The sequence below is a fragment of the Mesocricetus auratus genome, unplaced genomic scaffold, assembly GCF_017639785.1.
Source record: "Mesocricetus auratus isolate SY011 unplaced genomic scaffold, BCM_Maur_2.0 Super-Scaffold_100007, whole genome shotgun sequence".
Classification (NCBI taxonomy): Eukaryota; Metazoa; Chordata; class Mammalia; order Rodentia; family Cricetidae; genus Mesocricetus; species Mesocricetus auratus.
In genome coordinates, this window is record NW_024429191.1 from 93,315,633 (window position 1) to 93,341,418 (window position 25,786).

Below are 25,786 nucleotides of genomic sequence, written 5' to 3' on the forward strand. Positions count from 1 at the left end.
TTGCTCTGTGGACCAGGCTGGCCTCAAACTCAATAGATCCACCTGCCTCTGCCTTCCGAGTACTGGGATTAAAGGTGTGCGCCACCACCGACCAGTTCAAATATCTTGTTAACCTTACTTAAAGCCAAATGAAAAAAAAAACTCATTTTTTGTCATAGAAACTATGGTTACACTATGTCAGATAAGAACAGAACTGGCGGGGGACAGTGGCATATGCTTCTAATCCCACCCCATTTTGGAGGTGGAGGTAGGAGAACCAGAACTCAAGGTCAACCTCAGCCACACAGGAATTCTGACGCCAAGGTGGACTCAAAAACAAGATAAAACACAAAACCAGAAACAAGCATTTTATTTCGTTTGTAAAGTACTGAGCAATCCCAGCTGTCCATAAAGGAAGACTATAATCCATTCATAAAAATAAGTAATTCACTTCAGTAAAAACTTTTTTAAAGTGGATGTGCGGGATCCAGAATAAAGTTTCATGTCCCCATTGTTACTATTCAGGCATCCGTACCAGCCGCCCTTGGGGTTCTGACAGGACACGCCCTTAGCTGCAGCCACTGAGAGCACCTCCTGTGCACATTCACTGTGTTCCCTTTAAAAGGGCCCTGCCCACCTCCCATCCTTCTCTCTCTTTCTGTCTGTCCACCCCTTTCCTCTCTTTCTCCCTATTTCCTTTCTCCTCTCTCTTGCTGTTCCTCTCTCTGGAGAACCAGTCTCCCCACTTCCCTTTCCCCTTTTTATGATCCCTTTCCCTAATTAATTAATTTTATCCCATTGCTAAGACAAATACTGGGAGCAGCCGGGCGTTGGTGATGCATGCCTTTACTCCCAGCACTTGGGAGGCAGAAGCAGGCGGATCTCTGCGAGTTCGAAACCAGCCTGGTCTACAACAGCTAGTTCAAGGACAGCCTCCAAAGCAATAAAGAGAAACCCTGTCTCGAAAAAACAAAATAAATAAATAAATAAATAAATAAATAAATAATAAAATCTAAAAAACAAAACAATACATAAATAGTTGAACAAGTTTGTATTCCAGTTAAAACCTAAAGAATTTCAGTTCAGGGGTGAAGAGTTGGCTCAGAGGCTAAGAGCACTGGCTGCTCTTCCAAAGGTCCCTAGTTCATTCCCAGCAACCCAACCATCTATATTGAGACCTGGTGCCCTCTTCTGGCATTCAGGCATACATGCAGGCAGAACACTATATACATAATAAATAAATCTCTAAAAAAAGAATTTCAGCTGGGCATTGGTGGCTCACACCTTTAATCCCAGCACTCGGGAGGCAGAGGCAGCTGGATCTCTGTGATTTTGAGACCAACCTGATCTACAGAGCAAGTTCCAGGACAACCTTCAAAACAATACAGAGAAGCCCTGTCTCAAGAAGAAGAAGAAGAAAAAAAAAAGAATTACAGTTCAATCTCTAGTGTCTACAAGAAGAAAGAAAGGTCAGACATTGGTGGTGTACACACCTTTAATCCCAGCACTCAGGAGGAGAGGCAGGTGGGTCTCTGAGACTGAGGCTAGACTGGTCCAGAGAACTAACTCCAGGACAGCCAGGGCTACACAGAGAAGCCCTGTCTAGGAAATACACAAACAGCAAAAGGAAGAAAGAAAAAAGAATCGCACTTTGAACAACTCCAGAAATAAGGAAGGCGTCACGATGAAGCGGTGAAGAAGGACAGAGCTTGCTTATGAGCGCGAAGCTGCGGCCACAGTGCCCATCCAGCTCTGCGCTGTGCTCCCCCAGCGCCCATCCAGCTCTGCGCTGTGTTTCCCCAGCTCACATCCAGTTCCACAACTCCGGAGCTCTAGAGGCCCGAGGACCACATGGGGCTATTTCAGTACAATGCAGAGCTCTGATGCTACAACTTTGATGAATCTGCTCTGAGAAGGGGACTCAGATGCACATTTTGATAAGCATACCAACTGACTTTACAGCACACAGGTTGGAGACCACACTGGAGGAACAAACACTGACATTCTGTATCTTACTGTGTTTTGTTGTGGACTAAGATACATTTGTGTGAGGTTCTTTGTTTAGAGTAAATGTTCCCTCACCTAAAAAAAAAAAAAGCAAGGAATGTTTATTAGAAAAAGATGTTTCTGTTGTTGAAAAACAGACATACACAGAAGAGCTTTCCACATCCTTTCCTAAGCAAATCACTACACACACACACACACACACACACACACACACACACACACACACACATACACACACAGAGTTCTTGTATTTAGGCCCAGACAGCTCAAAACCCATGGACCCTTGCTTCAGCCTGCTAAGTGCTGTGAGGACAGCAGTATACAACCAGCCAAGGTCACTTTACATATGTGCTTTCGGGACTCTTCTGGGTTTTTTTGTTTTGTTTTTTCAAAACAGGGTTTCTCTGTGTAGCTTTGGAGCCTGTCCTGGAACTCGCTCTGTAGACCAGGCAGATTCAGCGTCCTGAGTACTGGGATTAAAGGTGAGAACCACCAGAGCCCAGCAAAACACCTGTCTTAACAGCAGCTCAGGAAGATGTAGTCACAAAGCCAACAAGATGCAAAAACTTCTTTTTCACTTAAAACTATCAAGGTGGCCCCAAGTGTCACAGGATGCCTTTGAACAAAAAAAAAAAGTGTTTGGATTTAGCTATCAAAGAAATTCACCCAAGAAAGCACTCTTTATTTGTCTACTTGCTACTCCACAGGACCTCCTGGCAGTAAGCACACAGGACCAATGTCACAGCTATATGACATTACACTTAATGTTGACCTTTTTCAAAATGTTTAATTAAGCAATTATCCAGTTAAGCCCTTCTCTGTTAGCATACTAGGTAACAAGCGTGAAAGCAGCCTGTCTCAGAGCAAGGCACACAGAAGTGTGCACACCTTGCCTCCTGATACCCGGTGAGATTTCTCTTTCTTCTTGGGGTTTGCCTTCGCCGGCTCTGACTCTGCTCGGCCATGTGAACTGCTTAGGTGACAAACAAAACATTAACTCCAGGCAGACTCAAACACCACCCAGCTGCCCTGCAGAGGACAGGCTGCTTTTAGTTACACGGGCTTCTTGACGAAGACCAACTGATTTCAGGTAGAGACAAAGTGCGGGAAGCAGGCTCAGAGTCTCTTCCCTCCAGTGACTGGTGAATAATGACCGATGAATGGTCAGAACCACGTCTTTCAGACAGGCCACCCTTCCTCCACACACACTTCCTGACTCACACAGCTCACAAACAAAAATCTGCTTTCACAGAGGTGACTCTGCAATGCCTGACACTGTACATGAAGCACATGCTCAGAGAGGCAAATACCAGGGCCAGATGAGACAGGATTCTAAAATACTGTATATAAGCATACACACACACACACACACACACACACACACACACACACACACACACACAGATATTCTGAAACTCTTAACAAAGATAACTTGAAGTTCCTAGGATATAAACCTCATCTCTGGCTGCAGACAAGAGAAGTACTATAAACATGGGAAACTGTTAATTCTGAAAGCCAATCATGTGTAGAATCCTAGCTACTGTGGCTGGCCTGTGTATCTGGAGATGCAGTTGTTGGAAGAAAGCCATTACTAAATCAGTAACTATGAGATTGTGTTTTCTCTAGCTGATCCTGAAATGAAATGTAAAAGGAGAAAAATGGCATAAAATAAAAAAAAGTCACAGTGTATGTCTCCTTTCCAAGTCATTAAGATGAAAATGTGTAGAAACTGATGAAAATCTACTCTGAAGCTAATTTAATGAGGTGTCAATGGTTTCACTTGTTCTGCAAAACCCCTGAGCCTTGGAGAATCCTGACTCTCCTTCAGACAGCCCCCCAAGAGCAAGGGGCAGCTAAAGTTTAATCAACCTGCTGAATTATTTTCTTTCTTTCTTTTTTTCCCTTTGGTTTTTCCAGACAGGGTTTCTCTGTATTGTTTTGGAGGCTGTCCTGGAACTCACTCTGTAGACCACAGAGATCTGCCTGCCTCTGCCTCCCGAGTGCTGGGGCCCAGTATATTTTCTTTGGCTTTTATAAAAGTCTAAGATGCTTTAAGTAGTGTACAGTGCAGTCTAGTAACTAATGGAAGCAGAAGCAGATACCCACAGCTAAGCACTGAGCTGAATTCCTGGAATTCAGTTGTAGAGAGGGAGGTGTGATGAGCAAAGGGGTCAAGACCAGGCTGGGGAAACCCATAGCAACAGCTGACCTGAACAAAAGAGAGCTCATGGACCCCAGACTGACAGCTCGGAAACCAGCATGGGACAGAACCGGGTCCCCTGAACGTGGGTATCAGTTAGGAGACCTGGGCAGTCTATAGGGCCTCTGGTAGTGGATCAGTATTTATCCCTAGTGTAAGAATGGACATTGGGAGCCCATTCCCCATAGAGGGGTACTCTCTCAGCCTAGACACACGGGGGAGGGCCTAGACCCTGGCCCAAATGATGTGACAGACTTTGATGATTCCCCCACGTAAGGCCTCACCCTTTCTATGGAGCAGAAGAGATGGGATGGGGGCCGGTGGGGGGCATGGGAGGATGAGGGGGAGAGGGAACTGGAATTGATATATAAAATAAGGTTGTTTCTAATTTAAATAAAAAATGTATAAATTTTAAAAAGAAAATGTTAATACAATAAACCTTCCATTTCTATAGTACAAAAGAAAAAAGAAAAAAAAGAAAAGAAAAGAAAAGAAACTAGGATGGGGGACAGTGAGAAAGCTCAGTGGGTAAAATCATCAGATGCCAAACTTAATGACCTGAGTTCAATCCCCAGGACCCACATGGAAGGAGAAAATTCCCAAAGGTAGTCCTCTTATGTCATCCCTCATGTATAATGCATGTGTGTGCACATACACAAAATAAATGAACACGTTTTATTTTAAAAATTATATAAAAAGCTATTTAAGTTTTCCCATTTGGAAGAGTGAGTGGCAGTAGAGGAAATGTCTGCTAATTAAGTCAGGTGTGGGACACCAGTCTCAGCTTGCAATGCACTCCGTTCACTGTGCTGCTCTCAAAAAGTGGGCAGTTATGCTGCAAAGAAAACTCACAACTCTCTGTCTCTCTCTCCCTGTCTCTCCCTCTCTCTCTCTCTCTCTCTCTCCCTGTCTCTCCCTCCCTCTCTCTCTCTCTCCCTGTCTCTCCCTCCCTCCCTCCCTCTCTCTCTCTCTCTCTCTCTCTCTCTCTCTCTCTCTCTCCCTCCCTCCCGCCCTCCCTCCCCACCCCCTCTCCTTCCCCAAGACAGGGTTTCTCTGTATTGTTTTGGAGGCTGTCCTTGAACTCGCTCTGTAGACCAGGCTGGCCTCGAACTCACAGAGATCCGCCTGCCTCTGCCTCCCAAGTGCTGGGATTAAAGGTGTGCGCCACCACTGTGTGTCTCACAAGAGTATTTTTAGGGGGCAGAGAGCTGACTCAGCAGTCACGAGTCCTGCTGCTCTTGCACCAGCATGGTAGCTGGCATCTGCCTCTAACTCCAGTCCTAGGAGTCTAGTGCCCTCTTCAGGCTCCAACGGGCTCTTGCACACAAGTTGTACACTCAGGTTCACACAGGCAAACACATATACACAAGAACAAATTAAAACTAATTAACTTGAGTAGCCAGGCTGTGGTGGCGCACACCTTTAATCCCAGCACTTGGGAGGCAGAGGCAGGTGGATCTCTGTGAGTTTGAGACCAGCCTGGTCTACAAGAGCGAGTTCCAGGACAGCCTCCAAAGCCACAGAGAAACTATGTCTCGAAAAACAAAACAAACAAACAAACAATTAATTAACTTGAAAATTATAGTAAGTGGAACATATGCCTAATACAGTTAATTCATATATTAGCCCCACACCCTAGGAAAAAGTATGTGACTAATTTCTGTCCAATCAGAGCCCCTACCTCACTTGCTCGTGGACAGGCAGGCCTGAGCTAGAGAAGGAAAGAAGTAAGGCCCTTAGGGGTGTTGTTAACACCTAGGGGTGTTAGGCTTTTTGGCCCAGAACCTTAGCTTTTACAGCCTTTAGTAGAACTATTTCATTAAATTTTACTTTATCTTTAAAAAATAGAAAAATTGCTGGGTGTGGTGGCACATGCATGTAATCCCAGCATTCAGAATTGCTGGGTGTGGTGGCACATGCATGTAATCCCGGCATTCAGAAGGCAGAGGCAGAGGGATCACAAGTTCAAGGCCTGAGTGGAACCCAAAGAGGAAAAAAAGAGGCAGAATTAACCAAAATTTTCTTTGAAATGTAACCCCAATGAGTACAGCTTCCAGTAAGGGACCACAGCAGCAACAGGAAACGGGTGAGAGTGTACGCAGTTTCAGTGAGTTTCAGAGACATTTCGAGGAAACTCCAACACCCCAGATGCTTCAGTCTGCAGAGCACCATAGCAGCTCTCTGTGCCAGGCAGCACTTCCTAGCCAGAGACTTAGACCACACAAGTGTCTACACTGGACTTTCCACCTTCCCCTGTGCTCCACAGCTGTGTGTGTGTGTGCGTGTGTGTATATGAGAGTATGATTGTGTGTGAATGTAAATGTGTGTGTGTTGTGTTTGTATGTATGAGTATGATTGTGTGTGTGTGAATGTAAATGTGTGTGTATGTATGTATGTGTGTATGAGTATGATTGTGTGTGTGTGTGTGCACACTCTGTACAACATTGTAAACTTCAGGGGAAAACCCACTTTGATGTTACTTTGTAGCACCTGTGTGATGAGATCAGAGCATTACTTGCTGGAAGAATGACTATGTAAGTGACAAGACCTTCAGAAGAGTGCAGTATGTGCCCCAATGTGACTCACTAAGCTGTGAATACTTGACTTTCAGACTAAAGGGCACTTGTGCAAAATTAACACTCACAAAATAACTGAAGTTAAAAAAAGGTTACCAGGTAGTTTAGTTTGTTTTGTGACAAGGTCTTGCTATACAGCCTGGCTGGCTTCGAACTCACTGCAAAGACCAAGCTGGTCTTGAACTTGTAGCAATCTGCCCACCTCTGCCTCTTCAGTTCTGGTTGTGCCACAGTACTGGACCTGTGGAGCAATAATGATTGAATTTATTTGATACTTTTTGTTTTGAAACAGGGTTTCTCTATGTAGCCCTGGCTGTCCCGGAACTCACTCTGTAGAACATGATGGCTTCGAACTCACAGAGACCCACCTGCCTCTGCCTCCTGAGTGCTGGGAATAAAGGTGAGAGCCACCACTGCCAGCTGGTACTTAGTATTTCTTATGCTAAATGGTTTAGTGATGCCAGAGGTTAGAAGACCAGGACCTTGCCTCTCTTCTCTCACTGACTTGATAGAGAACACTCCAGACAAGCCATGATAAATGTCTCTGGATATCAGTGTCCCCATCTGTACAACAAAATTCACAGTCCCTGAGATCAAATAAAAATGCTTTGAAAGGCATGCCACAAGAATACAGGCTGTCATCAGTGATTAACAACCGTAATGACAAGTGACATATAAGCAATTAAATATCTCTTATCTATAAATCCCAGAGTACCTGGAGTAAATGCAATTAGAACATACTTTGCTTTGAGATTGGAGAGATTGTAGGTTTATCCCCATAATGTTGGAATTTAACCTCTGGGTTTGAGAAGTATATCTCCAACAGAAATATAAATTCCAACACTTGTCCGGTTATCAAACTTTGAGCCCCAGTACTAAGGAGTCTGAGGTAGGCAGTCCTCAGGTTAGCCTGGACTACTTGGTAAGAGACTCTATTTCAAAAGAGAGAGAAGAAAGATAATGTCTTAGTTAGGTTCCTATTACTGTGACAAAACCATGACCAAAAGCAACTTATGGAGGAAAAGGTTTATTTTCACTTTACAGTTGTCATACAGAGGGAAGTCATGTGATGGAGGCATTTTCTCAATAGAGGTCCTGCTGTCCTGGTAACTCCAGCTTGTGTCAAGTCGACAAACAAACAATAAAACCAAGATTTCCAAACCCCCAACAACCTTGAGTCACCCTCCTCACCTGTCCCCCAGGCACTGGCAGCCATGAGTCTGCTTCCTACCCTCATAGTTTGGCTCTCTGCAGATGACAAAACACATTCTTTCCAGTGTTTAAATAAAACAGCCAAAGTCCCCATCTGCTAGGCACAGAGCACTGTACATGAAGCTGGAGAAGCAGGGGAGCCAGCGTCTAACGGATAAGAAGGTAGAGAGAATCCCCTACAGCCTGGAATGGCTCCGCAGGACACTTTCAGTGAGACCTGAAGAGCTTAAATCCAAAAGAAAAACAGTCTCCACAGGTCGTCCTACACAGATCAGGTCGCCCTACACAGATAGCCTGGTATCTTCTTCCATGGTGGTACACTTGACACAGTTACGTGTCCTTTTAGATGCACTCTGACACTGACACACACACACCCCAAAACAAAGCAACCCCCCCAAACAAAAAACCATAAATGGCTGGGCAGTGGTGGCGCACGCCTTTAATCCCAGCACTCGGGAGGCAGAGGCAGGCGGATCTCTGTGAGTGCCAGGCTGGACCCATAGCCTCCAAAACAATACAGAGAAACCCTGTCTGGTAAAAACCAAAAAAAAAAAAAAAAACCATAAATGTGGTGTGCAACAGTAGTCCTAGCCCTGGAGAGGTTTAAGGCAGATCAGCAGGTGAAGGTAAACCTTAACTATAAGACATTGTTTTTTCAAATACATAAAAAAAAAAACTTGAAGAAAACATCAAACATCTCTATATAGCCTTGGCTGTCTTAGAAATCACTATGAACAGACTGGCCTTGAACTCACAAAGATCTACCTGCCTCTGCCTCCTTAGTCCTAAGGTTAAAGGTTGCCACCCCACCCAGCCTCAGATTAAATTTCTGTTATCCTAAGAAGCCTGAGTTTCTGTGGAACACTTCCCTGTGAGATTTGGTGTGCTGCTACACTGCCTTATTTTGTGGCTAATGAAATACTACATTGTCTCACCAAACTCTGCAAAACCACACGAGTGTTCTGCACAATTCTGGGCTAACACACACTGAAGCTCAAAGACTATGAGGACGTGAAAGAGGGACAAAGAACCAACCTGTGGCAAACTGAACTACATATTACTTTCTATTAATAACATGACAGAAAATGATACTGCAGATATTAAAATTTTAAGCAAAATCTTTTAGAAGGAAGATCCTTGTCCTGTACTTTGGAAGCCTTAACAATACTGGTTATTCATTCCCCAACCTAGGCAATAAACTATGTATAGTTTACATTTTATTGTAAGTACATGGGGTTAACTCTCATTTTTGAACCACAAAGGCCTGAAACTTGAAGAACTGAGCTTGAAGGCCTGGCAGTCACCACAGCAGCTCACCCCCACATGCACGTGTGTGCCTGACAGCTGCTGAAAAATGTCTAGGAAGAATCAACCCACGGAGGAGACTGGGAGAGGAAGTGACCACTGACCTATGCAAAGAGAAGACTAAGTGAGACTCTGGATGGCAGAAACCAGCTGTAGTCAAGCTAAGAAGTTGCCTAAGGTAGATCCTGCCTGGAATGGTGCTGTGAGACTTGAATCCTGGCCTTAGGACCAGATAGTAAAGAGGACACACTGTGGGGCGGGCTGATAGCAGGGTGTGAGAGACAGTCCCTGAAGGGAGACAGGAAGCTGTGTGGCCATTTAATGCACTGGTAGGTTTTTTTTTTAAAAGATTTATTTATTTATTACATATACACTGTTCTGCCTATATGCCAGAAGAGGATACCAGATCGAATTGTAGATGGTTGTGAGCCACCATGTGGTTGCTGGGAATTGAACTCAGGACCCCTGGAAGAGCAGTCAGTGCTCTTGACCTCTGAGCCATCTCTCCAACCAACACTGGTAGGTTTGATGACTCTGGGACAGGAGGTATAGGAAAGATGGTTACAGCAAGACTGTAGAGTGGATGGTGGTTATTAGAAGCTATCCATGCAAGCTGTGTGTGGTGTTGAGCACTTTTAACCCCAGCACTGGGGGCGGGGAGCAGAGACAGACAGATCTCTGTGAGTTCCAGGCCAGCCTGGTCTACAAAGCGAGTTCCAGGACAGCCAGGACTACACAGAGAAACCCTGTCTCAAAAAAAAAAAAAAAAACAAAGAGAGAGAGAGAAGACATAATGTATCAAAAGAGAAAATGAGAGAGAGAGAGAGAGAGAGAGAAAATGATAACCTCAGATCCTTAGATACTGAGGATAACAATGTAAAGACAACTCTAACCTCCAGAAAGCCTTCTCTGGCAACATTGAAACACAATCATCTCCTGCAGGCACAAGACAGTGTTTCAGAGCAGCAGAATTTAGGTTGCACATCTGTAATCCCAGAACCTGAGAGTCAACAGCAGGAGTTCAAGGCCACCTGAAGCTATACAAGGAAATCCTGGTTCACAATCCTGCTTTGCATGCAAGACACAGCATAAAGTTACAGATACAGTGGTGCACACCTGTGATCTCGGCTCTTGGGAGGAGGAAGCTGGAGAATCCAGAGTTCAAGTGAGTTGTGGGCTAGCCTGAGATACAAAGACAGACTGATGGGGAGTGGGAAAGAAAGAAAGGCTGCAGTTGAGCACAGGCTGGCCTCTCATGAAGACAAGTCAGCTATGCGAAGGCGCTTGAGTAAACTCTAAGACTTGACATGGTGATGTCTGGGGATGTGGACCTGTGAATGGGGCCACTGGCTCTCCCTGAAAATGGAGGAGCCTGCCCTTACCCTTCTCCTCTTTGATGAGGCAATGCTTGCCCTACAGACGTGCCACCATTTGCCCTCCTGGCCACCCCATCAGAGGCTCACATATCAGTAAGAGAGGAGGGTTTTTTTTTTTTATGCCAGAGGCGTTGACGGATCTGAATAATACATCCCTTGGCATGCCTTGAAGGAATGGAAATGTGACATGTCTCTACACAGAGGAGCAGCGCTCTAGAATGGCCTGACCTGTATGTAAGTCAGGAACACTCACCAGCTGGCTGTATCCTCTGGGAGGGCGCGGAAGACGCTCTGGTTGCTCAGGTCTAAGGCCACCTCTCCTATTGGCTACTGGCACAGAACCACCTCTCTAGGCATCAATCAGTGTGCTCTTCATTCCATAACCGGCTATCTGTATTCATCCTCACAAGTCACTGCATGTCATCAGAGTTCTTCCAAAATGTGTATGAACTGGTCTCCAATTAAACACCTCCTGGGGAGGAGCTGAAGAGACAGCTCGCCTGCTAAGAGCATTTGTTCTTGCAGAGGATCTGGGTTCAGATCCCAGGACTCACACGATGGCTTATAACTGTCTGTGACTCTAGGGCCAGTTAATCAATCCCCCACTGTCCTCTGAGGGCACCGCATGCACGTGGCATGCACACATACATGCAGGCAAAACACTCATACACATAAAATAAAAATATCTTAAAAGTTGCCTCTTGGGAAGCAGAGGCAGGTAGATCTCTGGATCTCAGAGTTCGAGGCCAACGTGGTCTACAGGGTGAGTTCCAGGACAGTCAGGCTACACCGAGAAACCCTGTCTCAAACAACAACAACAACAAAAAGAATGCTAAAAACAGAACAGAACAGAGAAGGCAGGAGTATATGTAGTAAGATATCCACCCTGCCTGTACCTGTAGCGCTGACCACTGTTCGGGCGTGGTCACAGGTGCAGACTTGATGGAGAGTGGTTTTAGGTCTGGGGACGGGACAGGTGGTTCTCTTCTTGCTTCCAGTCAGGTCACGGAGAGCAGTCTGTGTGGATTCCTGGGATGGGAACTTGTGGTGGTCATCTGCTTCTTGTGTAAGTGACTTCTCCCCCAATAAAATTATATTTTAAGCCTATTTTGAGCATAGTTCCGTGAATCTTGATCTGCGCATCCACAGGTATAGCTCAGTAGTAAAGAGCTTGCTTAGCATTCAAGAGCCCCAGCAATGCAAATATCAAAAGAAAAATCAGACACAATTTCTTCTCTTCTTTCTTCTTCCAGCGAGCATAGTGTGTTATAGTTTAAAGTGATTTTGAAATTCCTATGAGCAAGGCAAGGCTAGGTTTACAGCTACCATACACACGCCGTGCCTCACTCACTCCAGCAATTCCCAGAGAGCTTCTTCCCTTTCTCTCATGAATCCAGCTCCACTGAGACCTCTATCATATCAATTCACAAAACTAAACCCTGAAGTCTCTGCCAGACAGAAAAAACTACACTTACTACCTGATGTTTCAAAGCATGCAACATCCTATTTCATTAACCTCGGTCAACCCAGAATCCTGTGTGTGTGTGTGTGTGTGTGTGTGTGTGTGTGTGTGTGTGTGTGTGTGTGTGTTTACGTGTGTGGGGGGTGAGTGCATTGTTTTTGGGACAAAGTCTCATTCTGTAGCTCGTGCTGGCTGGCCTCTTAACTCACAGCAATCCTCCTTCTCTGGCCTTCTCTGTGTGCTAAGATTATAGGAATGAGCGACCTTCAAAGGCCCAATGAATCTGGAGAACTCTGGTTCATGGTTTGCCAGTAAATCTACCCAGACATCTCCATCTTGAGACCAGGATTTTGTATGGCCACATCTGGAAAACAACAACAAAAGCCCTCAAATAAGTTACTTCCTGCCTCTCTGAGGCTGAGTGAGTGACCATCACCTTAGTCTGCTCACAAAGCCAGTCAGTGCAAACCACAGTTGGTACGGTATTCACAGCCCTTCAAACATGGCCCATTCATCCTTCCTGTTTCCCTCTATGCAGCACCCACAGTCAATCCCACAGACTACTCTGCTCTGGAAGCTGAGTGCACCGCGCCTTCTTTGTCTCCTCCTGCTGTTATTAATTTACCTCCAGTGCCTTCCCTGGGTCTCCCTCCCTGGACATCCTGCCCAAGCCCCATGCTGGCCGCTCAGATACCCTCGCTCTAGAAAACAGGCCCCACGCTTTGTGCCAGGGCATGTACTCAGCGCATCTCGGTGAGAGTCTGCTTACTCAACCCTGCTTTCTACAGGATATCAAATGCTGACAGAAAAGTCCTGTTCTCCCCCTGCCTCCCAAACTCAATCCCACAACCTCATTTTGTGCAGAGCCCTACTTCACAAATTAATGTACTTAATTAAATTCCTTTAAACAACTTGGTCTGAGATGGGCACTGTGGTAAAAATCCAATCGTTTTGGCTACGTAGTAAACTGAGACAGGAATCACTTGAGTTCAGAAGTAAAAGTCCAGCCCAGGCAACACAGCAAGACCACATGCACAAGTCTGATTACCCTAACCCTGATTCCCTGAAAATCCTCAGTGGAAGCAGAGAACCAACTCCTGAAAATTATTCTCTGACCTTCATATGTGTGCATGACATGCAGACAGAGAGAGAGAAAGAGAAAGAGAGAGAGAGAGACAGAGAAAGAGACAGACAGACAGACAGACAGACAGAGAGTCTTTAGCTGGGCACAGTGGCACACTTGGGTTTTACAAGTACTTGAAGGTAGAGGCAAGGATCTGTTACATAGCATGTTTGAAGACAGCCTGGGCCACAAGAGACTATCACCACCACCACCACCACCACCACCACCACCACCATCACCATCATCATCCTAATAACCTTGATCTTATTCTAGAGGTGTCATCATCATCATCATCATCACAACCTCGTCCTTGTTCTAGAGGTGTAGCTCAGCAGTAGAACACTTGCTTTGCAAGGGCATGACCCTGAGTTGCAGCCCCTGCACTGTAAAACTAGGAACATTAATGCATTCTCAGTCGGGCAGTGGTGGCACACGCCTTTAATCCCAGCACTTGGGAGGCAGAGGCAGGCAGATCTCTGTGAGTTCGAGGCCAGGCTGGACCGACAGCCTCCAAAACAATACAGAGAAACCCTGTCTCGTAAAACCAAAAAAAAAAAAAGAATTCATTCCCCTGCACACACTGCTAACAAGAATGCAGAATTTGTGAACGGTGCATTTAGTACAGCATTTGGGCACATCTCTACAAGGAACACATATGTTCCTTAGTCCTTCCCATCCTTGCTGCAGGGAGCATGAGGAGGAAGTCACAAACAGACTCCAGAGCACACAACCTGGAGTGAACTGTCAGGACTGGACTAAACTGCAGCCGCTTTCCCACTGACAGGAGGTGTCCTGTGTGCACTCCTGGCTACAAACAGCAGCGAAAAGGAAGGTGCTGCAGAGACCAACAGTCCCGACTGACTAAGTAACTTGGAGCTTTAGCCGTTTCCCTCAGCAAACAAACCTAAATGAGGCAGCACTGTTCCCCTGCACTTTTCAAGGCCGGGCAGTCTTTCCTGTGCCTTTCTCCACGGTGGTTCCCAGAGGCCTTCAGAAGCCTGAGCGTCACTAATACTGCACCGAAGAGGCTGGGAATGGGGGTGCACACTTGTAACCCCAGATCTTTGGAGATAAAAGCAAGAGTATCTTGAGTTTGCGGCCAGCCTGGGCTACGTAGGAAGACCCTGCCAAAAACAAAAATAAAAAAATCCAACCAGTACTTCACACCCAACACATGTGCTCAGGGTGCATCTCAGTGGTAGATGACTCACTTCGTGTGCATGAGACCACACGTATAACACGTAGCCCTGTAAAGATAAGCCAGCAGTGACGTCAAAGTACAGCGATGGGCCATCCGCCCTCAACCAGCAGCAGCTGGAGGAGAACTGGCTGAAATGTTGGCAAATACAGCTGTCACTGTTGCAGACTGCTTTCCATCCAGCAACCCGAAGACATCTCCCAAGCATTATGCTCCTCTAAGTCAGAACAGCCCCACTTTATAAGTGGGTAGTCTGAGACACACCAAGGTCATAGTTTCATGGCAAGATAAAAACCAGACTTTAAGTCAGCCCCCTTTCTGTGCATACATGTGCGCATTCACTCAAACCCTGAAGACTTGATTAACACTCCGTCAGGATGACGTTTACTAAGTGGTGGAGCCCTAGCACTCCAGTAAGAACCCCAGCTAGCTCCGGCAGAGGGAAGGCTTTTCAGCTGCCCATTTGGAAATGACAGGAAGCACCCATTAAATCCTACAAACCCCAGGAGCCAGGAGGTCTGAGGCATTTAAATCTCAGTATGACCATTCAACACATTTCTCTGCCTGTTGTGCCCCCCCCCAAAGAGGAGTGGCTCTTGCCCCTGCTGCTGGGTAGCTTTAAAAGGCTGTCCTCTGCCTCTGCAACCTGATGCTCACAAGCTGACACCCTGTCCTGTCACTTGAGATCAGAAGTCATTTCTTCAGAACCAAAGCCTCGTGTCCACTCTCAGTTTCAGGATGTCCCCAACCAAACATAAAGAGCACCCATGGCAAAGCCCAGAGGTCAGTCAGCTGGGCAGATGGAATTACACACCACACGCTTGCTCTGGGAGGGAGTGTCCCAGGAGGCTATCCTGGGTCCTTCCTTTCAGAGCTCAACCAAACCCACAAATGCTCTTGGTGATCCAAGCCACACAAATGGTTCGTGGCCAGGACTCAGAAGAGCCTGAGTATGCCTGACCTTATGACTCAGTGGGCTCAAATGCTGACTGGCTCCCTTACAGGCTTGGTACTCTTAACGAGCGCCTTTCTCATTAGGCTGAAGACAGAACGAAACAGCACATGTAGTGCTTGGACACCAGCCTGACCAGCCAGGGAGGGCTCAGTCCATGTGGGTCATGATTAGCAAAGCCATGTACGGAGAGAAAGGAGACACATGCTGTGCATGCTGCTGTTTTATTTCACTTTGAGACAATGTCTCACACTGTAGCCAGTCTGGCCTCACAATTCTCCTGCCTTAGCCTCCCAAGTATTGGAACTATAAGAGTGAGACATCACAATGTAGCCCAGACTGGCCACAAACTTGACGTTCTCCCACCTCAACCTCACAAGTGCCAGACTCCAGGAATCCGCACCCATACCCAACTTAATAGGATTAAAAAAAAGAAATCTCTGTTCAGTATTAGATACACTTAGTGACTGCTACAAAAACATACCAACAAGAACACCAATGCCAATACTCCCTGGGAATGGGGGCAGCCTCATACTTAAGGTCAAGGCTGCCACCTAGTAATTCAGGAGCTCAGTCATTCAGGGGCCACCACGGAGGTGTAAACAAGGTGATTCACCTTTGGAAAAGGATGCCATCATATAAGAAGCTTCTGCTTATCTGTAAGTCATCTTTGCAGCCAGAAGAGACCACTGAAGCACGCACGCATGCACGCATGCACGCATGCACGCAGGCACACACACCTCACATTTCAGGAAAGAAAATAGAAGGAAGAAGCTGATGAGACATCCTGACTTGGTGAGTCAGGAAACGCTCCCATCTGCCTCTCAAGAGACAAAGGAAGCACCCCTCTAACTGCTAAGGCAGTAGGAGCAAAATGAAGACAGACATTTGATAAATATTACTTGGCATAACCTGATTTGAAGCAGAAGGTGTGTGTGTGTGTGTGTGTGTGTGTGTGTGTGTGTGTGTGTGTGTGTGTATGTGTGTGTGTTTCGTTTCTTATGTAGCACAGACAGACCTAGAATTCGTCATTGGCCCAAACTTGAATTCATGGAGATCTTCTAAATACTGTGTTGACAGACATGCATCCACACTCCTGGCTGCACCTTTGTCTGTAGTACTATGGGGATAGTACTACCAAGTACGATCTTAGAAGAGGGGTCACCCAAGACAGAAAGGATGAACAGTACCACTGCCAATAAGGACAACCTTTGAAAATTAAAGCTTAAGCAGGGCTGTGGTGGCACTTGGGAGGCAGAGGCAGGCGGATCTCTGTAAGTTTGAAGCTAGTCTGCCCTACAGAGCAAGTTCTAGGACAGCCAGGGCTACACAGAAAACCCTGCCTCAAAAAAAAAAAAAGAAAGAAAAAAAATCCCAGACAGAGGTCCATCACCAGGTCAATCCTCTAAACACATAATTTCTCCCAGTCACTCGCCAGCTCAAAGGAGTGAACACCTCTCAGGTCCTGCAGCCCACTCGCCTTTCCACTCTTGTTTTGCCACAGGCCAGAGTGCCTCCCTCATTTGTTTCAGGAGGGACAAAGGCCGTCACGTCAGCCCAGCGACCAAGCAGCACCTACCACATAGTACCTGGCACATGGTAGTTGTTCAGTAAATGTTTGCCAAGTCTACAAACACAGGAATGCCTTTAGCCCTGCACTCAGTGCCTCACTCTGGGCGAGATCCCTTTCCCACCGCCCGTCAACAGTCAGCTCTAAAAGCCCATCCAGGCCTTGTGTGCCCAGCACCCAGCAATCTGCCCATAGCATCCGCCTCCCAGCCTCAGTTCCTACAGGACCCGGTTTCTCCAGATCTCCACTCGCATCTAAACATCTCCTGTTAGTGTGCTCTATCTGCCCCACTCACAGGCAGGGCTGTGAAGAGAGAATTTTCAGAGGCAGCGAGAGGCAATGGAAAGAACTGGTTTTTAATAAGGAGGACCTCCTCATGAGATGGTAAGAAAAGCTTATGCAAAACACCCGGAAAGGGGCCTGGGGCCTAGTACACAGTTCCTGTGTGCCAGCTGCTACCATTACTCAACTTTCAGAACCGCAGGCCTCTCACTGAGGAAATGAGAGTGATGGAAGTCCTGGGACAGGCAGACACGGTGGCTTAGACTTGTACTCCTGCGATCAGGAAGCCAAAGCAGAGAGATTGCCATAAGTTCTAGACCACATAGTAAGTTCTAGAACAGTCTGATCTACCAAGTGAAACAGTCTTTAAAAAATCCACACCTTTAATCCCAACACTGTAGAGGCAGAGGCAGGTGCAGTATCAGCAAGTTTGAGACCAACCCAGTCTACATAATGAATTCTAGGACAGCCAGAGAATAATAGTGACCATGTCTCAAAAAACCAGTAAGATAAAATATTCCTCTGAGGGCTTGAGAGATGGCTCAGAGGTTAAGAGCACTGGCTGCTCTTCCAGAGGACCTGAGTTCAATTCCCAGCAACCACATGGTGGCTCACAACCATCTGCAATGAGATTGGATGCCCTCTTCTGGCCTAAAGGCATATGTGCAGGCAGAACACTGAATATAAAATAAATAAATAAATACATCTTTAAAAAAAATATTCCTCTGAGGGCTAAAGACGTAGCACTTACCTATCATGGGTAGGGCCATAGAGGAGATCTCTGGCCCTCAGAAGCAGTGAGTCCTGGAGCCTCCTTAGCATATAGAGGCCGCTCAAGAACACTGGGCAGCTATTTGTGTGTTTTCAAGACTTATTTATTTTAAGTATTAGTGTTTTGCCTTAGGATATGTCAGTATGAGGGTGTCAAGTCCCCTGGAACCGAAATTGCACACAGCTGTGAGCAGCCATGTAGGTGCTGGGAATTGAACCTGGGTCCTTTGGAAGAACAGCAGCTGTTCTTACAACAAACACCTCCTGCAGGCGCGGAGATGAAAGTCTACAGAGCCGGCTGCAGTGGCTGAAGCTACCGTCCTCGTAGCTCAGGGCTGAGAGACAGCACAAGGTCTGAGGAATGAGCCGTATTCTAGTATTCTAGCCTAGTGTCGTGGTGACCCCCAGCCGTGAAATTATTTCCACTGCTACCTCAGAACTGTAGCTTTGCTACTGCTATGAGTCGTAATGTAAACATCTGATTGTAGCCTAAGATGGCCTTTAAAACACAGCAATTCTCTTGCCTCAGCTTCACGTGCTGGCATCACCTGTGTGCGACTCAAAAACAGGGAAACTTCCTTCTTTCACTCCACAAATATTGACCGAGGCTTATCACTTTGTATCTGCTTTACTCTGCTTTACGCTGGGTCTAGTATGCAACAGTAAGCGTAGTCCTTGTTTTCTACAAGAGGAAGGCAGCTAATAAACAGAGAACGTGACAAACAAGAACGTGACAAACAAATAGTAACTGGCTGCTAAGTGCCACCAGGAGGGACAGGAGGGACACAAGCGAGGACAAGCGAGGGCACTCACTGGTCAGCTGTTTGGGAAAAGTGAGAATCCTCAGCAAAGCTCCAAGCTCTGAGACTGCCACCCCACTCCCCTCCCCTCCCCCCCAGACCGCAACAGCTTGTCTTGGGTTTCCCCCAGCTTAGTCTCCCCCCCCCACCCCCGCACCAACAAACTTGTTTTTCACAGGGCTGTTGGAACTGGTCTCTTGAGCCCCAAGCTTCACTCATAGTCAGGGAAAAGATTATACCCCTACCGCCACTGGCCTGTTCCCCAGGAAGTTCAGGTCGCTGTTCTCTCCAAACAGGTACCCTTCCGGATGCGTGGAGTCAAACTTCTCTCCTCCCATGATGAAGTGGCTGGCGAAATAGCTGCCTAGAGAGTGACAAACACGAAGAATCAGACAAGCAGATGCTGTCAGACTGGACGGAGCACAAAATGCTGTAAAAAAGAGGTTAAGACTTCAAACAAAGAATCAGATCGATTTCTTCTCCTGATTTCAGACCCTGGCACAAAATCAGCAAAAACACATTGGACAGCCCCAGCGACAAACAAAAGAGGTCACTACTGTTCTTGCAACAAGCTTGAGTCTGGCAAGAAAGTCCACGAATTGCCCATGAATGAACTCATTGCTACTGATTGTGTGTGTGTATACTGTGTGTGTGTGGGTGTGGATGTGGGTGTATACTATGTGTGTGTGTGTGGGGTAATACTACGTGTGTGGGGGGTAATACTACGTGTGAGGGAAGGTAGGTGTACACCATACGTGGAGGATATACATTGTTGGGGGTATATACTGTATGTGTATGGATGTGGGTAGCGTGGGTAGCGTGTGTGCATGCGTGCATGCATGTAGTGCCAGAGGTCAGTATCATTGGGACCTGCAGCTCACCACCAGCCAGACTAGCTGGCTGGTCACCAGATCCAAAGATTCATCTGTTTCTACCTTCCCATGGCTCTACAGGCAGATCACACTCAGTTTTTACCATGGGTTCAAGAGATTGAACTATAGGGCCTCATGCTCACACAGCAAGCACTTTACCAACTGAGCTGGCTCCCTGGGCCCTACTTGCCTTTGTTTTTGTTTGAGACAGGGACTCACTCTGTGTAGCTCACTATGTAGGTCAGGCTGCTCTTGAACTCAGAGATCCGTGTGCACATGCCTCCTAAGTGCGGGGACTAAATGCCTGCACCACTGCCACAAGCCCCAGGTTTGTCTTTTGAGACAGAGTTCTACTCTGTGTACCCATGCAGACCTGGAACTCATGACCTTCCTCTCAACTTCCCACGTGCCAGGATTGCAGGCGTGCACTACCAGGCTCAGTCTGGTCCTCATTTGCCCGCTTCACCTTGAAGTGGTTCCTGAGCACTTGAGAATCTTTTTTTTTTTTCCCCGAGACAGGGTTTCTCTGTGACTTTGGAGGTTGTTCTGGAACTAGCTCTTGTAGACCAGGCTGGTCTCAAACTCACATATATCCTCCTGCCTCTGCTTCCTGAGTACTGGGATTAAAGGAGTGAGCCACCACTGCCCGGCTGCACTTGAGAACCTTAACTGTAGGTGTCAATCATATTTATACACACAAGTCATCTTTGCCTGGTCTTTTAACCCGCACACAGACGTCTCAGCACCTGTCCATCCGCACCTTTATTCCTCCATAATCCCTCCAGTGAAGGCTCTTCACACTCACACTGCACAAGGGAGGCAGCTGGCAGGCCTTGAGGGTGTGCACCTGCAATGCTAGCACTTGGGAGACTAAGGCATAAGGACCTAAAGTTCAAGGCCAGCCTGGGTTACAAAGTGAGAGCCTCAACAGTCAACACAAGAAGCTTAGGGACACTGGTAAGCATCTACTACTGCAGTGGTTCTCAGCCAGTGAGTCACGATCCCTTGGTGTCAAAGGACCCTTTCACCAGAGACCATCAGAAGGACAGATATTTGCATTACAATTTGTAATAGTAGCAGAATTACAGTGAGGAAGTAGCAACAAAAATAAATTTATGGTTGGGGGTCACCACAACACGCAGCATTGGGAAGGTTGAGAACCTCTGATCTAGTTGCATATTTTAACTTTGATATGGACACAAATTCCTCTTACTTCAAATTTCTTGGATTTTTGTTTGTTTTGGAGGGGTGCTTTTGAGACAGGGTCTCATGTAGCTTAAGATGGCTTCAAACTTGCTAAAGTAGCTGAGGCTGGCCTTGAACTCTTGCCTCTGCACCCTGAACTCTCAAATGTCTCTAGCCTGACTCTAAGGCAGGCTATCCAAAGCAAGACTTCACACCTTAGAACACCGTGTCAGTTCTCTCAAACACCCTGCTCTCAGGTGAACACAGAGACGTGATGGAACCACACAGCCTTGTGTGGGACACAGCTAAACCCCAGCTGTGACTTTCGATATTTTCCAGCAAGCTGAAAAGCTGTGTTTTAACATTTTTGGCTATGGAGAAGCCACAGGAAGGGGAAGGGAGAAGACAGCTGTAACAGAAAAAAAAAAAACAAAAACGGAACTGGATATTCAGATTTTACTTTCTAGACATGGAGCTTTAGTCCAGAGACACCTATAAACCCAACATGTGGCTAAGATCACTCACCAGGGCATGATCAGGGAAGCATGTTCAGGGAGCAGCTGTGTCTCAATCAAAGCAAGCCTGAGCTGCAGCTTGAAGGAGCCAGCTGAGCCTGGAGACGCAGCCGCTGGCTGCAGTGAGGCTGCATGCAGTGCACCCGGGACGCATCACTATCCCTTATTCATGCCACACACTTGCTGGCCCCATCTCCCAAGTGCATAATTGATACAGCAGAGGGGCCTGGTTGCCTTCAGTAGAAGACAGCCTTCTCAAATAAACAGAGCCATTACTGTTGCCTCTGAGCGAGAAGCATTCCATATACATCAGGGATTGTATATTTCTTAGACATTAGGCAAAATTAGAAAAAGAAGATTCTGCCAGGTGGTGGTGGCGCTCGCCTTTAATCCCAGCACTCAGGAGGCAGAGGCAGGTGGATCTCTGTAAGTTTGAGACCAGCCTGGTCTACAGGGCGAGCTCCAGGAGGAATGTGAGGCAAGAGGTCACTGGGGGTTGATTGATTGGCTTACAGAGGTGGAGGCAGGTGGATCTCTGTTGAGTTTGAGACTGATCTAATTGACAGAGCAAGTTCCAGGGCAGTCAGAACTACACAGAGAAAACCTGTCTCAAAAAACAAGCAAACGAACAAACAAAAAAATCTTTCTAACACAATTTAGTTCCTCTCACTTTTGGCTTTTTCCTATATGCCATTTGTTTTTGTTCTGTTTGTTTTTGAAACAATATGTCATTTGTGTTCCTCATGATGGCTTTGAACTGGTAAGTAGCCCAGGCTGGTCTCAAACTCTCCACCTTCCAATTACCACTGTAAAACACTGGGGTGATAGGTGGATGCATTCATGTTTGTGTGGACCCCACAGCTGGCCCACCTGCCAAGTTTCACTTCTCAGTAGCAGTCTAGGAAGACTTTCTGCCAAACTGACTAAGCCGTCCGTCAGTCTCTTAGTCTCTCACAGACATTCCCAGTCTCCAGGCCGTCATGAATGCTCTTCTCTACACTGGCCTTCTCGAGACTCTGAAACCAGCTTTTAAAGTCTACTCTCCATGCCATTTGCTCACTATAATTCCATCCTGTTAGAGATCAAGATCTTTATTTTATTAAAAATGGCTAACGGCTTTACTGAGGAGTAACACACCCAATACAGAATCCATGCCCTGTACGACTTGGTAGTTTTGGTAACCATCACCATGAGTCTAGCTGAGAACATTTCCCGCCCTCCATAATATTCCAGTATGCCTGGCACAGTTCCCACGGCCTCTCCAGGCATGGTGGCTCACACCTTTGCTTACCCACAGTTCTATTCCTGTGCAGAGACGGCATGGCAACTCTTATAAAAGAAAGCATTTAATCAAGGGCTTGCTTACAGTTCAGAGGGTTACTCCATTATTATCGAGGTGGGAAACAGGAGGTATGGCTCTGGGGCAGCAGCTGAGAACTTTGCATGCTGATAAGCAGCAAGCAGAGAGAGATACTGGGCCTGGCAAAGGTGTTTAAACCTCACATTCCCAGTGACACGCCTCCTCCCACAAAGCCTTGCCTTCAAATCCTTCCCAAGCAGCCCAACACTGATTGACTAAGCATTCAAACATATGAGGCTGTGAGGGTTATTCTCATTCAGACCACCACACCCTGTAATCCCAGCTCTCTGGAGGCTGAGGCAGGAGGACTGCTCCAATCTCAAGGCTAGCTTTCGGCACACAGTTAAGTACCAGGTCATTTGGGATTATCTAGGAAGACCTTGTTTCAAAAAATAAAAACTGGGGCTGGAGAGATGGCTCAGAGGTTAAGAGCACTGACTGCTCTTCCAGAGGCCTTGAGTTCAATTCCCAGCAACCACATGGTGGCTCACAACCATCTACAATTCAATCTGGTGTATATGTAATAAATAAATAAATCTTTAAAAAAACTGCTTCCCAAGTGCTAGGATTAGAGCTGTGTGTGATGGCACTTGGCAGTGGTCCATGGTCTGCTAGGGTTCTGTTTATTTAGTTTGAGACAGAATTTCACTATGTAGTCCTGGCTGCTCTGAAATTCACAGATATGGGCCTGCTTCTGCCTCCAGCTAGTCCTCCCATTCTTAATGTAGCTCAACAACAAAGCTCAATAAATTTATTGTGGCCACACAGCTGGAGGATGCCTGCATTGGGATAAAATTTTGCTCTGTTTTTTTTGTTTGTTTGTTTTTGTTTTGGCTCAGTATTTATTATGCCTAGTCCAGTATCAAATATATACTAAGTACTTCCTAAACAAAGTTGATGACAATTTATTGTTTTTTTAAATAAATAGGTCTTTTGGCTTAGATTAAAGTTGAAAAATTATCATTCTGAATTCCAAATATTATTTATTACATCATATTAATGTATAGTTGAAAATACATGCCAGGATTCATTGAATATAAGACTCTACTTAACCTTTTAAAGTTATATGTACACTCATGCAGAAACATCTAAACATTAAAAGAAATTTAAGATAGGAAGTCAGAGCTGAAGAATAGGCAACTACTTGAACCATTAGAAGTTTGAAATTATACATGCATGCAAATGTAAATGTAACTTCAAAGTGGGTGTTGTTATTGCCTACTACAATTTCACTTTCATCAGATTGTTAGCTTTGCATAAAGACTATGAAAAGTAACATTTATTAATTTATGATGGCACTATTCTTTTTTTTATTTATTTTTTTTATTTTCCAGTTTAAATTTAGATAAGAAACAAGGTTGCTTCACAAGTCAGTTCCAGGTCCCTCTCCCTTTCCCTCCCCTCCTCCCGTGCCCTCCCCCCAATTTTGCTCTGTTTTAAGTGAACCTGTATTTTGTTGACTTAATTGCAAACAGAGAGAGAGAAGTTGATAGAGGGAGGGAGGGAGGGAGGGAGGGAGGGAGGGAGGGAGGGAGGGAGGGAGGAAACCACACCCCCCAAAAAGGATGAGGGCAGTTGTTAGCTGCCACAGAGCCTGGTTCAACTAATTAACCCCTTCTCATCTCATGCCCAACTGCTTCCATCGTCTCTGAACCCTCACCATCAACCATTCTTCTTTCTTTTTTATTTAGTAGAGCAAAGAACATTATTACATGGCTAATCAGTTGAACCAGGTGTTGTGGCAGCTCACAACGGGTCCTCTTTTTTTTGGTCCGGTTTTACTTATTTATTTATTGGTGACAGCAACAAAATACAGGCTTCCCTTAAAACAGAGCTAGGTTTTATCCCAATGCTGGCATCTCCCAGCTGTGACCACATTAAATTTACTGAGCCTTGTTGTTGAGCTACATTAAACAAAAAGTTATTTTTAAATACAGTTCTATTTATTGCAATAATCAGGTATATAACTCCATTATTCCAAAAGTAAATAGTAAGATTAATATTTTCCACTCACAGGCAGGGTATCTGTTTATGCTGTGACCTTAATAAGAGAAAAACATGCAAAGAGATGGGTTCTCAGCAACAACTACTAGCATGAGATAGTGGCTGAAATCTAAAATTATTTATGTCTATCCTATACAACATCAAATTTTCAAGGCTTGAGAAAGTTTGAAGGTTTGGGTTTGGAATTTCACCACAGTAAGTGAATCACTTATTACATGGGGTCCAAACATACAGTGCTGTTTGGCTCTTTGGCATGTTACACAGTAATTATCTGTTGAAAACATCTCTTGGTCTTAATTTTCTATCTAGTGTCAGAAGTCTTAGGGTTTTGTTGTAAAATTACAAAGGGCGGCACAGTCATCAGTCTGTTTCATTTCCTATTTTACTCTGGGCAGGGAGCGTGCTGAACTTACTGGTCCCTCCACTAGATAAGAGAAACAAAAGACTGCAGGTTGGTGTAGAAAACAAGATGTTTCTGAGACTAAAGGTCTGAGTCACAGTTTTTGTTTACAAGCCTCTGCCAGAAAGGAGACGTTCCCTGGGCTCTATCAGTGTGAGCATTTTCTCATCTCAGGCATTGTCCCTCTTTTCCATAGCGCAGAACAGGAAAAGGAAAAGGCAGACAGGGTCATGCTCTAAGGCAGTCTTCTGTACGGACATACCAAACAGCACAGCTAAGCGTGTGTGTGCGCATGTATGCAGAGGGGGGTGGTTTCCATCTGTCTACCCTGTTCCTCACATCTCTCTCTTTGCTTCTACTGTTTCTCAGCCATGGTCTTCCTTTAGTCACTGAGCCTTTGATCCACAGAGTCCACTTTGGCCACTGGTACATAAGCAGAGGTGCCTTAAGGCTTGAAGATGACACTGAATTCTATTTTTGGTGATGGAAATCTCAACAAATATTTTTTTCTTTCTTTTCTATAAATAGGCTGGGCTGTCAAGATATTCATGAGTTTTCAATATCCTAACTCGTTTATTTCGTGTGCATGTGAGGGGTGTGAGAGGTGTGTGTGTGTCTGTCTGTCTGTCTGTCCATC

At 45.8% G+C, this 25,786-nt stretch overlaps 1 protein-coding gene across 2 annotated transcripts in view; it reads right to left on the reverse strand.

Moving 5' to 3' along the window:
• Nucleotides 1–25,786, reverse strand: part of Rnf157 (ring finger protein 157) — a 74,721-nt gene that overhangs the window by 35,803 nt on the left and 13,132 nt on the right. For both annotated transcript variants that reach the window (XM_013113389.3, XM_005069886.4), the window contains exon 2: nt 19,059–19,177. In XM_013113389.3, coding sequence (XP_012968843.1) covers nt 19,059–19,177 — 119 coding nt within the window. The remainder of the gene's footprint in view (nt 1–19,058; nt 19,178–25,786) is intronic.